Source organism: Anarrhichthys ocellatus, unplaced genomic scaffold, assembly GCF_004355925.1.
Source record: "Anarrhichthys ocellatus isolate YVR2014 unplaced genomic scaffold, GSC_Weel_1.0 scaffold22, whole genome shotgun sequence".
Taxonomy (NCBI): domain Eukaryota; kingdom Metazoa; phylum Chordata; class Actinopteri; order Perciformes; family Anarhichadidae; genus Anarrhichthys; species Anarrhichthys ocellatus.
The window spans coordinates 2,822,320-2,837,034 of record NW_022280052.1 but is presented as its reverse complement, the minus strand read 5'-3'; the positions used below and the strand labels follow the sequence as shown (position 1 = coordinate 2,837,034).

Below are 14,715 nucleotides of genomic sequence, written 5' to 3'. Positions count from 1 at the left end.
GAACAGGTAACATGTTATTTATTAGAAGTGAATGCTTTTAGAGTACAGATGAGGTGCCCAGACCTGGGCCCTATACAACACGAGCATTTCCATAGTGCAAATTAGGCTGAAGACACAGCCTGGTATGATATTAATGGCCATCCTTCAGCGGACAATACCCCGGCATTTTATGTAGTCCTTCTATAGAAAGGGTTTATTTATAAATTGTTTTGAGGCTTTAAAAGAGACACTGCTCAAAATAAACAGATATACATTTTAACTAACATTATTTACAACTGAAATACCAAATGAAAACTGTTAATTTGGGCTCCTATTGCTTTGAAGGGACTGGCAGTTCTCCTGTTCAGTACAGTAGGACCGTAACTCTCTGAGAGCAGGTATGGGCCTCCTGAACATCTGCCCCCCCCTTGAACTGAGGGAAGTGGAGCAGAGGGGTAAGGGGTCATCTTTTGACCTTTGCATCCTCCTTGAGCTTCCAGAACATCAGCTGCATGCAGGCAGACGCATCCTCACTCGAGTCGTGGCCCTCCACTGGAAACACAGCAAGACAATAATTACTTTTGTACCGAAATACTGCAGCGCTGAACATGTAAAAAAAGCTACAGTCGCATTACAGTGTCCATATGATTAATGCAGATAAAAAGGTAAAAGAAAACATGAAGTACTACTACTTAGGTGGTGCTTTGAGCTAAATGCTAACGTCAGCATGATAATGCTAATATGCTGATGTTAAGCAGGTATAATTCATCACCATAGTTTAGCGTGTAAACATGAAGTGCAGCAGAGGCTGGTGGGAATGTCATTTGTTTTGTAGGTTATTAAAATAAATCTTGAGGGGGACATGAGCGTAAACTAGATTTTAATCGTCAGACGCATACATACATTTAATTTGACTTCTGCATTAAACTCATCCGAAGCATTTAAATGCATGAAGGTTTTGTGGCAATCCATTCGGTAGTAGTTGAGATATTTCAGTCTGAAGTGGTGGACTTACCAACCGACAGACCAACCCGTTTTTTCCCTGATTATATAGAACAACTCGTGGCACAGCTACGGTTGAAGGATAAGGAGAGGAAGAAATGAAGAAGGATTGGCAACACGGGTTAGTTTTCCAAAGAGACGGCTGCTGCTGCTGCTGCTGCTACAGGAATCTTTGACTTTGAAACGTTTTTCATTGGTCCTGAACAGACCGAAATATCTGAGGAACACATCAGTAGTGACGGAGAAACAAGACTTTCTAAAACTTTTGAGACATTTCAGCAAATTGGACAATAAACTGGGTTTTAACACTGTTTGACGCTTGAGGGACATCTGCTGGTGGCAAGGAGGCAGTGCAGTCAAACTTTAGTGGACTTCACTGCAATAATATTGTCAGCTGACATAAGACAAATTTATGAGATGCAGACATTGGTCGAAAGATACCAAGTACACGCAAGAACTGTACTTAAGTATTTCCATTTTCTGCTACTTTATACTTTTACGCTACGATTCAGATACAAATATTTTACTTTTTTAGTAGTTTTTGTTACTAGTTACTTTGCAGATTGAGATTATTAAAACAAAGTATAAATCAACAAATAAAGTGATGATGTATTATTCTAGATTAAGATAAGACTTTATTTATCTCTTGGTGAAATTTACAAGCTGCTCAGCATCATATAAAGTAATCAACATGAGCTCCACCGTTACCAGCTGCAACATTAAAGCGATATAGCAGCTCACTTAACCGGACCCAGTCCTTGAACTTGTATTACTGGACATCTTTATACAGGATTTACTACATTGCCATTACTGACCTGTGAGAATCCTACTGTTCTTTTTGTATTTCTACTTACTGTCACAACTTTCCACTGCCATTTCCCCACGTAGCGCCAACCACTCAAACGAGGGGGTCTCTCTCTTTGAGTTTACTCTCCGAAGGTTTCTTCGATATTTCAGTTTTGGGAGATAGAGCTTTGGAATCTGCTGTGGCTCTTTGAAGCAATTGTAAACCTGACATTCATTTGACTGTAATCTTTTGTTAACTAGGCAGGTCTGAATCTCTGGGCTATGCGTCAATGAATTGAGCTCAACCATTAAAGATTTACTGATGTTGACTGATCAGTTAATCTTTTGTTGTTTGCATGCAATCTGACACGAGTCGATTACAAATGGAGATTATGCGATTATGCTGCTCAGCGGCCTGTTTGTGTAACTGGGGCCATGTTTATGTGACAGGGTGGATGAAATGCTGTAAGACTTTTAGCCACAAAAACCAACAACAGTTCTCCACAGTATTGGGACTCAAATGTCTTAGATTTCCCACTTGTTTGAATCCTACAATTTTTATAATTCATGAAATATTTTGATCCACATTAGCGTTGATAACAAAATATGAAATAACACGTATTAGACATTTGAAGTAGACAAACTCGTATGCCAACACAAAAGCTAATAGCTAATAACACACGTCTATAAAAGCAACAAAACAAGAGCTGCTAGCTCCGTGTGATTTTCCCACCGTTGTCCTGGATGATGCGTTTGAGGTGGTCGGCCATCAGGTTCCTCAAGGCACGTTTGTAGGGCAAGCCGAGGCGGTGAGGGAACACAATGGCCGTGTCTACGACCGAACTGTGGATCAGCTGGAGGCGAGAGAGAAGTTTACATCAAGAGGGTTTCTTTTATTTTAGCCCGGACTCAGCGACAGAAACACAGCATCTCAGCTGAGACACATAACCAAAAAACACACTTTGATTTCATAAAGAATTAAGTAAAGCCTCGACAACAGTAACGTCCATATCTGCCCTTTTAGTTTAGTAACAGGTATTGAAACCACACGTGTTTAGGAGATGGAGTGAAAGGCAACTATTAAAAATTTAAAATTTAAACGTTGTTGTCGGTTAACTGTAAAATACTTTTTGGGCTAACAGTAAAAGTAAATAAGGATAAATAAACAATATTATACAAAGTATATTTGATATAGACATGTAATTGTACTACACTGTATATGTTCTCACATACCCCTTCATATTTATACTGCTGTCCATACTGTATAGATCTGACCTACAGTGTACACTTCATATTATACCTCCAGCTAGTTTATTCTGTATACATTTTCCTACTATTGCGATAACGTGCACTTATAGCTGCAGCATATATTTTGCCTACTGTAACAGCTTCACATGTTCAAACTGTATACTTATATATTAGCGTATTCATATCCATCCCTTACTGTATATTCCTAGTACTACCACTATACATAAGTACATCACTTTGAAATTTACTGCGTTTTGCACAGGTGCTGAACTGCATTTTTGTTGTCTCAGTACTTGTACACTGTGCAATGGCAATGAAGTTGAATCGTGTCTATAATCTAGCCACGAGCCACGGTACCTTCAGAGCGAGGAGATCGCTCTCCAGACTGTGTCCTAGGAGGATGGACTCAGCACTGAACATACTGAGCAGCACGGCCTGAACATCTCTCAGAGTGATGGTGGCGCTCTCCAAGTCCTCCTCCGTCACACCCGAAAATCTGCAAATTACATTCGAGATGTACAGTATATACTGCGTTTAAAACACTGCGACCGTTTCAAAGACACATTTAGGACAGGGGTACAACTGACAACTACGTTCATCAGCAGTTCAATTCAATATCAGACGCGAGCCGTGCAGCATAGAGTTAAGGAGACAAACTCACCGCGTGTTGTAATCGACCACTTTGCTTTCAGGTTTTACAAATGTATCGTAGATGACTTTCAACTCGGAGTCGACGACGGTCACCCTGGTCAGCTCCAGGCCCTGCTTTGTGTAACACTGTTTCAGAGGAGTGAAAGAACAAGTTCATGCGACTGAGAGTACAAAATGTAATAAAGGTTGTGACAAAAAGTGACAAATCATTCATTTTGTCTTAAGTTTACTCATGCTGTAACAAAAGATTGAGCGCCGAGTGTCTCCCAGTCTCATTCGTATTACACTGGCCTCTAATAAATCAATTCTCAAATCACATACAAGGTGATAGTTTAAGACCAGAGCTGCATTCAGCAGACATAAAGCTCCGTCTGACTCACCATCTCACAGTCCAAAGCAAACACCCCTCCATTGCCATCTGGTGGTAGAGCTTTACTAAACGTTGTGACGTAGCCATTGAATGACTCTTTACGCCCGTCCTGAACATGTTGCTGTGGGAATAAGACGTTTCTTAAGTCTGGGGATGTTTTTAACATTTTTTATAAAAAAAAAAAAAAAAAAAAAAAAAAAAACGTGCATAAAATTCCTTAAAAACAACTAAGCAGCCGTTTTATTGTAGTTATCCTGGAAGTGCTTGATTTGAAGTTTCAAATCAAGTTGTCTTCAGTAAAAAAGACGCAGCTAATCATTGAAAGTTAAACAAAACACTGAATTCAATACAACACTAAATGTATCACAGAGAAAAACATAAAGCCTTGAAGGGGAAAAACTAAACAAAGATGAATTAACATCTCTGACAGTTTCAAAAACAAACCAAACGTCATGAGCTTCACCAAACAGGTCTTTACTGCGTGATGGAAATGGCATGTTGGCTACATTAGCCCACTAAGCCGTGACAGCCCATACAGTACATCTGGCTACCTAACATGTAAAGAAGGTAAACTAAAAGCTGTCGGCTTGTAAAGAGTGATACCTTGCAAACTTGGCAACCTGGAACACCGACAGCCGCAGCACAGCAGCTGTAGTTGGTCTCCCAGCCTCCAGCGCCTGACAGAAAAAAACAGGAAAGAACAAGGCGGACAGATTGAGGCAAATAAAAGAGGAGAAAAGGGGTGGAGAGTTAAATATGGCAGTATGAACTACAAGATGAGAAAAAAAAAAACTAAATTTGCCTTCATAATATCATCACAAACGCAAACAACTGTACCTTTATTTCTGCGCAACCGTCCCCAGTGAAAGCTACATTCCTCTTTCCGTACACAGTTGCCATTGACGTTGATCTTATACTCGGCTCCACATCGACAGCATACCTTGTTTAACGCTGGAAACGCATTACGTAGTGTCAGTTGAGAGTGAAATGAGTGCTAGATCACATGTATGTTAATATAATTTAGTATTGGTCATTAAGAGATGGTCGAGAGAGAGAGAGCTGTGGGGTCATGTAGTTGCTCACGGTCTGTGACGGCCTTTTTCTCCGGGAGGTTGTATACGACGGCTTTGCCGGTAGCCTCGGGGTTTGTTCTCGGGTATCCGTGCTCCTGGAGCTGCTCCTCCGTCATCGAGTACGCCTGCAGCTTCCTGTACAGCGTGGCTCCTACAGTGAGACACAGCAGCAAGTTAAACTAAAGTCGTCTTTGTACAATGAGGTGTTAAAACACACAGAGGATGGAAACAGTTGGTGGTGGCAAACAGAAAGAGTACTTAACATACATATGTTACAAGAAGCTTTAGACACGGCCTGATAAGATGTCGTGGTCCACATTTAACTACAATAATCTAGCGCTGCAACTAAGGATTCCTTTCATAATGTATTTAATATAATGTTTGACCCAGATGTTTTCAATACGGATTTATCCATCGAATAATAATTATCGATAATGCTGATCATTTTCAGTTCACCAATCAACTTATCGTATCATCTCTAGTTTTTGATTAATAATAATATTAAAATGTGAATCATACTAATCAACAGTTATTTCAGCATTCCTACAGTCTTGTAAACATGTTCCCTCTGACGTGAGGGTCGTGGGGAGTTTGCTTCTGTAAACAGGACCTGGAGTTTGTCACATGGTTATTTGAACAGTTACACTGTTAACCGTCTCTACAGGCCACAAAGGCTCTTTCAGTTCCTTCTATTTTGATTTTATCAGGTGACTGAAAAAAATCAGAATGAAAGACATAAAAACATGTTCAAAAAACATGCTCATAACAATTCCAGAGAAAGAGAACTGAAAACAGAGAAAAGATGATTTAATCTTGTCATCTTCAATAAGAGAGAAAGTCTAACTTACCAGTGAGTTTCTCCTCCAGCTGTTTACCCATCCTGTTGACAGTGAAGCTGGTTGTAGCAGCATGACGACCTCCGAGAACTTCTTCGTGGGACTGAGCCCTCTTGTTGGAAACTAACGCCGGGTCCTCTGCAGAGAAACACACACGAGCAAACACGTTACCACTGAAATGCAGCCCAACGAATACATAAAACTACATAAAAGCATCATATACATGTTGACTAAGAGCAAAATACTATGTGTTATACTGCACAGGGACTGAGGGGGGCATACTGGTGACAGGCGATGTACAGGAGCTGCTCTTGCTCCGGAGCTTCTTCAGAGCATTGACCGCTACGTTGAGGTAGATGTTCTTACTGCTACTGCGCTCATACACCAGCTTCTCCTCGTCAAGTGCCTGAAACAGTAAAAGCTTCCGTCACTGTCAAAACCACAACTTGTTCAACTGAAGCTCTTATTGAACGTCCTCCTGCATTCAAGACTGGGTGTGATCGGAGCCTGCAGCGTTCTCTGCATAAAGAAGCATTTTTAAAACTGCTACTATACAAGGTTTGTAAGCATTCAACTCATCCAACTCTGGGTGAACTGGGTGTTAACCTTACCATTTGGAAGGCAGCGTCATTTGATGGGCAAAATTTGACACATTCATCTATGAAAGTGTTGAGGTAGCGCTGGCGGACATTGTTGGGAACTTTGGCCCCAAACTCAATCGGGATGATGGGGCGCTTAATTGAACTACTCTGAAAAGGTCAAAACAGAAAGAGAACATTGGGTGAATGAGAATCACCTCCAACTCAAGCAAACATTTATCTTTAGCGAAGCGGCTTACCTCCGCCAGTACACTATCAAGGTTATGCAGGGAGGGATGTGCAGACTCAACAACACAAAGTAAATATTTAGAAAAACAACCAGCAGCAGCGTTACATTGTGTGCCCTGTGGATACCTTCATGGTGGGTGTGTGTGCCACCCTTCTCTGCATGACTGTGGACGTAGTCTTGGGCAAGATGCCAGCGATGGTTTGGGCTTTGACCCTCTGCTGGGTCTGGCTGGGGGATAAAACTCGACTGGCAGCTGGTTTAACATCTGCAGGACCTGGTCAGACACACACGCACGCACACACACACACACACACACAACTTTCTACTTAAACAGTCAAAATAGTTCCGCTAAGAAATGATCAAGGGAAAGCAATGGTATACTTTGGTAAAAACAGGAACAAAAGCTGAATCCTGCCACAATGTAGGACAGTGGAGACACTCATACTTGTTTTGGAGGATGGTGTCTGTGGGCTGGAACGGTGAGCTATTCTCTTCTTCTCTCCTGAAGAGGTGCTGGAGCTCTGTGAGGCCACTTTGACTGAAGCAGAAATCTGAGCACCTTGCTGCTGAGCCATCTGCATGCGCTTGTAGCAGACCTCCTGGGCCGAGAGTCTCTTGTACTGTCGCACCACAGTCGTAGAGTCGGCCTGATAAAAACACAAGCGCGTTAAATCAGAGAGTGGCCGCTTTGTTCTTAATACAGAAAGTATGACGCTGAAGGATTAAGTCCAGTTATTCTTTGGCTTCCGGCACTAGAAATGAAGTCTGTGGAAGGACCAGGTTATATTTGCAATAATTACCAACAAATTAACAGTTAATTTATGATCAGTTATGAAACACACAGAAAACTGGTCTTCAATACATAACCTGAACTCTTGTGAATATACCTCAAAATGATGTGGCGAAAAACAAAAACAGAAATAAACTTGGCCTTCAATGAAGCTGCCGTAGACAGGAAGTACAGAAAGGTCACACGTGTCATCAAAAGAATCCGTATAAAAGATAATCACACCGCCAAATATCTCAGCTGATTGTTCAGGAAGCACAGACGATTGCTTACCTTCACACCAGATGGTCTGTGTAAATAGTACAGCATGTACGAGTGGAAATCCCCAACCACATCCTACCAAGGAAACATTGTCAGATTGCTCTTGCGGTGTTTACTTCCTGGTTTGTTTTAAAGTGACTACCTGTGATTAAATAGAACAGGGTCAACAGGTTGTTGTAGTAACGAGGAGGTTGTTTTTTTTTTGCTGTTCCTCCTACCTCTAGCTCGTACCTGCATGCTTGCAAAGACAGGAAGTGAGTTTTCAACACAAAGCCATCGAGGCTGAAGAACAACAAAGCTTTTATAGATTGATTAAGTTAAGTTCAATTTTGTACAGTTTGTCAACGATTACCGTTCTGTACACAAACTGTTTAAAGTGATGTTATATTGATCGCTGTATCCTGTGATAAAAGGGATATCGTGTGCTCAGCCCCTCCTGACCGACTGAAGCTGCCTCATTGAAGGACAGAGAAAGACCAGGAGAAGTCAAGGTGACAAACTTACACTTCCTTTGGCAACCAAATGGGAGACTCTCTTCTTTTGCCCGGGAAAGAGAGTGGTTAAAGTGCTCTCTGTGCTTCTCTCCTCCTCTGAATGCCTAGGGGGCTAAAAAAGGGCACAACAAAGCATGTTTAACTGGCATTAGCAAAATATGACAAATAAAAAAACATGATCGAGACAACTTCAGTGAAACACTGTGGCAAGACAGAAATACCTGTTTCGTTTGCCTTCCCTTGTCTTCTGTCTTCACGTCCTTGGATTCGTTGAAGATCCGCAAACACTCCTCCATGGGATCCGAGTCAAAGTCCAGATATTCCTGGAAACTAGAGAAGTCGATCGCGACATCGTCGACCTCGTCGTTGCCGGCCCCGCTGCCCTCCGCGCCGCGGTCACCCTCGTCGTCAGAGGAAGACGCCGTCAGCTCGGACGCTTTCCTCTTGTTCAGACGGCCCCTCTTTAAAGCGTCAGCAGACTTTCTCACCAGCACTTCTTCGGGTTCTTCGTCGTCATCCACCACTATCGGTTCCACCTCCTCTGGGCTCTCATCTCCAAATAGATCAGCATGGCTGAGACTCTGACCTCGCCGTTTCTCCTCTCGTCTTTTCCCATTTGGTGAGCTCATGTTTTGCTTCACCTTGTCTTTACTGTTTGCAGAACTCCCTTTAATGTTACTACTGCTGCTCCTACCACTTGAACTGCTTTTATTAATTTTCTTTGCATCCTTTTCTCTTTTAATGCTATAAAGTTTACCATTTTTGTGTTGGCCGTCCTTGTACTTGCTTTGTTCCTTTTGCTTCTCAAATATCTTGGGTTTCTTGCTTTCCCCGGCACCATTTTCTGTAACTTTCTCTCGTTTACTTGAGTCTATTTTTACTTTTTCCACAGCTTTGAACTTACCATCACTTCTCTTTTTGTCTTTGCCTTCCCCCTGAACTTTATCAAGTGTCTTAACCGTAACATTGTTTTTCCTATCGTCTCTTTTTCCATGACTCTTGTTCTCCTTCTTTGCATAGTCCTGGTTTGAGTTCTTAATTGACCCTTTGTCTTTACTGCTGCTGCTGCTGCTACTTTTACTCCCAGTTGTTTTGTTAGCTTCCTTTCCAAGTTTATGCACTTTCTCAGATTTGCCACTTTTCTCCTGGCTAGTTTTACTAGCCACCTGCTTTTGCTCTAAACTGTCCTTTTCTTTCATCTCTTCCTGGACGTCTGAGTCCCCGGCCAAGTCCTCTTTATTCCTCTGTGTCAGTGCATTTAGCTTACTTTCAGTTCTCTTTTCTCTCTCCTTCCTCACGGCATCCCAAAGTGACCCACTGTTGGAGCTGGAGACTGCTAAAGACTGCTGGAGACTGCTAAGCAAGGCGGGTCGATACTCTGTTCCAGAGCTCTCCCCATCAGAGTCAGAGAAAGTATACTTTTTTGAGTCTACACTCTGCTGCCGCGTTTTGGTCAACGCGACAACATACTCCTCGTCTGACACATCCGATATTTTGTGCGTCTTTCTCCGTTCCGTCTTAACAGCTTGTGCACCCCGGCCCTTCTTGCTTTTCGCTGCGATTCCTGCCGAGTAGTTGGACAGCGGATCGTACTCCATATCTGTAGATGGTTTTGAATTGTCCACCGTGTATTTGCACTTTGAGGAGGATGTGCTGTTCGAGTACTTTGGACTGCGGGGAGGAGAGGGGAGTTGATGCGCGCGTGTCCGAGATAAAGGCTTTCTCACTGAAGTAGGAACATATTCCATGGAGCTACTATTGTTCCCCTTGTTGTCTGAATCCAAGGTATACTTACTGCAGCCGGGGGGGGGATTATAACCTCCAGATGTCATCTGATAACTCCCAGGGTCATAAGCCATGTGTGAAGGTGGTGTTTTACTTTTAACAGCATCGGATGAAGACATTTTTTTACTCTTGCTGGGATTGTATGGTTCATCCCCAATCCGAGAGAGCTTCCTCTTCTCCCTCTCCACCTCGCTGCGCACCTCCTCGATGGCCTTGTTGACCAGGTCCAGAGCGCCACTGAGGTCTCCCGAGGCAGCAGGCTTTCCATTCTCCTGCTCCTGGGGTCTCACGACTTCTGGGTTGAAGGGATCATAACCTTGTTCTGCGGGAATGCACGACAAAAAGCCTTAGAAAAATGTACCAATGAAATAATTTTAAAAAAGGTTCACTTACTAGCTTTTTGGGAGCTTTCAACTAGGGACACTCCAGTCCGGTCTGTCCCAATATTGACATTTTTAAGCACATTACAACAGTCGCTATGTCACTGGAACTATACAATTCTGTGTTTCTGCTTTAAGTTACATTCATTCAGTGACAGAAGTCCACTCACTCAATTTCAATCTCTGCCATTAAACTGATTTTAGCTTTGGGAACATGTGTGAGTCTTTGAGTTTAGGTTTAGATTGAGGCATCCTTCATTTTCAGCACTCAATCTTAAAAAAAACATATATGACAATATGAACTATAACAAGCTCAGATGGTGCATGGCTCAATCCAATAGAAAGGATTCTCTCGGTTAACTTGTGAACGCTAAAGACATTTCTGGGGGCCAACACAAAATAACAAGTAGAATATTATTCTTCAAAGCACTTCGGTGCAACAACGCTACCGGACCTGTAGGCCCAGAACACTTCACTCTCCACCTGATTTATTCTTTTGTATCTGTGTCAAAGTGTCTCAATATACTATCATATATGTTGGTGTATACATTATCTGGTACTTTCTGTTGTTCATGCTACGTGTAGTATCTAACGTTAGCAGATGTTCATAATGTAGTAATAGGTAGTAATTCTTAATATCTGTTGCTTTGACACTTCCTTGTGTGGACTCAATACATCTTGTATTGCCTTGTTAAACCTCAGTTTACAGCAACCATGGGGAGAACTTGTAAAATGCAGCATCAATTGTATTTTTCTGTCCAGAAAGGAACTTCACAGCAATCCACACACACAGGTCCTCACTGCCGACAGCAAGAGCGGAGATAAAGTATTCAAGTGAAATCAGGAGTCAGTTGAAGAATACTCGGCACCTTTCTTCGCGGAGTGAATGTCCCTTTGCTTATTAACATCTGCTGGACCTCCGTAGGACGCCCGTCTCTGCTGGCTGTGCCTGAAGTGGCAGTACGGTCTGTTACACCCATTTCTGCTTCCTTTACTCTCGCTGTTTTCCGGGTAAAACGGGCAGTCAATCCCTCGGAAGAAGCCGGTGGATCTCAGCATTGTCCCCAGACGTTGCTCTCATGCCCGCATGAACACGCTCGGCCGCTTTCGTCGTAGTTTTCGTCGTACAGCAGGGGCTTGATTGAAGAAGCGACGGAACAATAACAACGTCCCTACGTCGCCATGTTGGATTGGTTGGAGATGTGAAATCTCGCGAGAGTTCACACGTGTCGCGCTCCTTGACGTCACAGATCGTAAACGGTGAATGTTCCATAATATAAAAACGTAACGTTACTGAGTTTACTCAATTGGATCCCAGACCGCTCAATAGTTTGCAAAATAAATGCAATATTGCTACTTTCAAACATAAAACATTGACTCCTAATGCAATGTGGATGTGTTTTATAGTTAATCCCTGAAGATTTAATTTCCTCTCCACTTTATTCAGATCTCCCTTGCTGACCTACTAACTATGAGCTCAGTGTTCACATTACCAAAAATTTGTGGGCAACACATTGTGAAACTATTTCTAAAAGTCAAGGCTCAGCCAGCTTTGCAAAATAAGACAGACAACATTTTTCAACATTTCATTTCACAGGAATCCATGGAAGGGGTTGGTCTTGTAGTTGTAGAGTCAAACGGTCTGAACAGATGAAGAACTGAGACACTTGCATATGTTGACAATAGGACTGGACCGTTCTCACAGCAAACATTTATGACATGTCAGTAGGAGAATGTGTTTTTATTAACATTGCAGAGGCTGCATTGTAGTTGAGTGAGGCCCACGTTAATGTGTCCTTTATTTTCTTTTTTCTTTTAAAAGGACATTAATTAACAGCTCGGTAAATCTTCCATTGTACACCAGATGGCCCAATTTTCGACTGTAGTTACGGAGTAGGATGTTTTATAACCAATGAGGGGATGGCTGAAACAGACTGAAGACAAAGACATTAAAAAGACAGCATCAAAGACTACAACAGTACATGTAGGCATGCAATACTGATTATATACATTCCTGACAAACATGCAGCGCAGCAATGAGACAAACAGTCATGTTAAGATCGCAGTAAAAATGTTGTAACTAAAATAGTGATATTACAATAAAAAAATAAAATAAAAAAATCAATTTGACCTGTGATTTTCCTCCTACGACAAGTCAAAATGTCTGCCGTGGAAAAGATCCATTAAAAAAAATAAATAAAAAAAGCTTTCCTCTATGGGACTTTAACTGATTTGCCCTTTATTAGGCCTACTGAGAATTTAAAAACAATTACGTATTTGATTCAACTAGCTAAATACAGCTGCAAATAAAACCCAATTCCTAAAATGTCAAACTACTCCTAGAAATGACACATTAGCTAGTATTTCTTTAACTGCTATAATTTGAAACAAGCAAATCTTAAAAATAATTGACCTTCAGTAAACAAATAGTTAATAGTGAAAAAGACTAAAACTTCACCACTGTTGTATTTAGCCAGGCAACAAGACTTATCTCCTTTGTTGCCTGTGATGAAAATAACAGATGTCCTGACAGGTAGTTAGGGAAAAAAACAACAACATTTAAACTCTACAAATGCTCCCTGCAACGCTCCGCGATACCTACCTCCAGCTCGACTCCCAAACCTCAAACTAACACATGATCAGGCTTTTTGTGCCACAGTCCTGATCATCATGACTCTCAGGTGTGCAGGTAATCAGTCATATAATGATTGGCCCTCTCTCAGACAGTGAACTCTTGTCTTCAAAAGTCAACTCCACAAACACCTCAGGGAAGTTGTATTTTGTATGAGAGCATCAATTGGATAGTTAAATGTTTATCTTTTAATGGAGACACATTGACACAAAGAAGTACTGAATGGTACACCACATATTGCTATTTTCAACTCTTGTTAAATTGTTTATAAATAAGAAATATCTCAAATGATTGCACTCATAACTATCTTTCTTATAATCCTCTGATGTATAAGTTTGGTCTTTTGGATAATAGTGGTGTATCTCTGCTTTTCTTTGCTGCTAGTAGTGCAGTAATTACATTTTTTTAAATTTAGTAAAAATGCTCTCGCTGCAGAGATGTCCTGGGGAATTATCACTCCCTCAAATCAGTCAAAATAATTTCAATAAGATCTTTTTTGATTGTTCAGCCCAACTTCTGATATCACTGTTTCATTAGTGGGAAGTAGCCTAGTATGAAAAATAAATAAAAAGAGAATTTAGTATCAAATGGTTAAAAGACTGAATACATCTGTGCATTTAGCCGAATGTTGTACTGTTGGAAGTTTCAATCTCAAATGTAGAAGCAGACAGAATGATAAGAAAACAGAAAACCCTGGCAATCCATTACTTAAAACACAGACTTCATTTAATTAAAAATCTTCTAACGTTGACGTGTCACATATTAGGAAAACCACAGGTGTAAATGATATATTTAATGAGACTTCAGGCCGGCTCACTTAGTGACACCCGTGTCTCTCCTGCTGTGTAAGAGTGTCTGCTGTGAGAACATCCTGTTGCAGGCATGTTAGCGGCTTAAAGTGACGCTTATATTAAACGGTGTTTATCGTAATCAACCTCAGTGCGTGAACACTGTACTGTGTCTCTCAGGCATGACGAGATGAAAAGGAAAACCAGGTAAACTGCAACGCTTTACTTCACGCTGTCCTTGTCATTGCCAGACGGTGTGGCATCAGAAGAATTTAATAATTTAACCGGGTGAAGTTCGCAGACATTAAAGCTACCACTGAGACTGTAAACTCACACTGACCGTTCTACTTGAGGCATTGGTACACGTTGAGCAAAGCATCCTCTCGGACAATGAAGCAGCTGCTGAACTGTCTCAACTATTCCTGAAAAATATTTGGTCATATTTAGCTAAAACCGAGACTAAATTAAAGTAATACTAGCGTCCAGCGTGACTATTTCTTTCCTTTTTTTTTTTAAAAAATGTGCTAACTTTAACTTTTCCTGTTACTGGGATTGTATTAGTATATCTAATAATATAATTAACTAATTTTGTTTAGCACTTTTCTTACATCAGTGATAACTTAAAAACCAAATGTAGTTAAAAATGTAAAAACGCATCACGATATGTACCAAATTATACACGAATGATTTAGAATCTTAAACAGCACTAAGTCAGTGAAGAGCTCTATTTTATAATAACTTTCTTCATACACGCAGCGCATGACCGTCTTCAGATCTGAGAATTGAATCTCACATAAAATTGTTAATTATAACCA

The 14,715-nt window shown here is 41.2% G+C and overlaps 1 protein-coding gene across 1 annotated transcript; it reads right to left on the bottom strand.

Annotated features, from left to right (window-relative positions):
• Positions 1-11,662, bottom strand: rexo1 (REX1, RNA exonuclease 1 homolog). Its single transcript, XM_031859702.1, has 16 exons — positions 11,350-11,662; positions 8,537-10,422; positions 8,326-8,427; positions 7,219-7,420; positions 6,899-7,047; positions 6,557-6,694; positions 6,228-6,351; positions 5,958-6,083; positions 5,120-5,260; positions 4,874-4,987; positions 4,640-4,713; positions 4,047-4,157; positions 3,677-3,792; positions 3,373-3,511; positions 2,501-2,621; positions 1-531 (listed from the first exon to the last, which is right to left on the bottom strand). Exons 1-16 carry the CDS (start codon positions 11,537-11,539, stop codon positions 443-445), a joined length of 3,822 nt encoding a protein of 1,273 aa, XP_031715562.1. The 5' UTR covers positions 11,540-11,662; the 3' UTR covers positions 1-442.
• Between the last annotated feature and the right edge of the window lie 3,053 nt (positions 11,663-14,715).

What these genes read in the sequence shown, in the direction of transcription:
- rexo1 (XM_031859702.1), bottom strand. Translation starts at nt 11,539, where the DNA reads ATGCTGAGATCCACCGGCTTCTTCCGAGGGATTGACTGCCCGTTTTAC. An exon ending in CACACACACCCACCATGAAG is followed by an intron (nt 6,695 to 6,898) that starts GTATCCACAGGG and finishes TGACCTTTTCAG; the next exon opens with AGTAGTTCAATTAAGCGCCC. An exon ending in GTGGTCGATTACAACACGCG is followed by an intron (nt 3,512 to 3,676) that starts GTGAGTTTGTCT and finishes TGTAATTTGCAG; the next exon opens with ATTTTCGGGTGTGACGGAGG.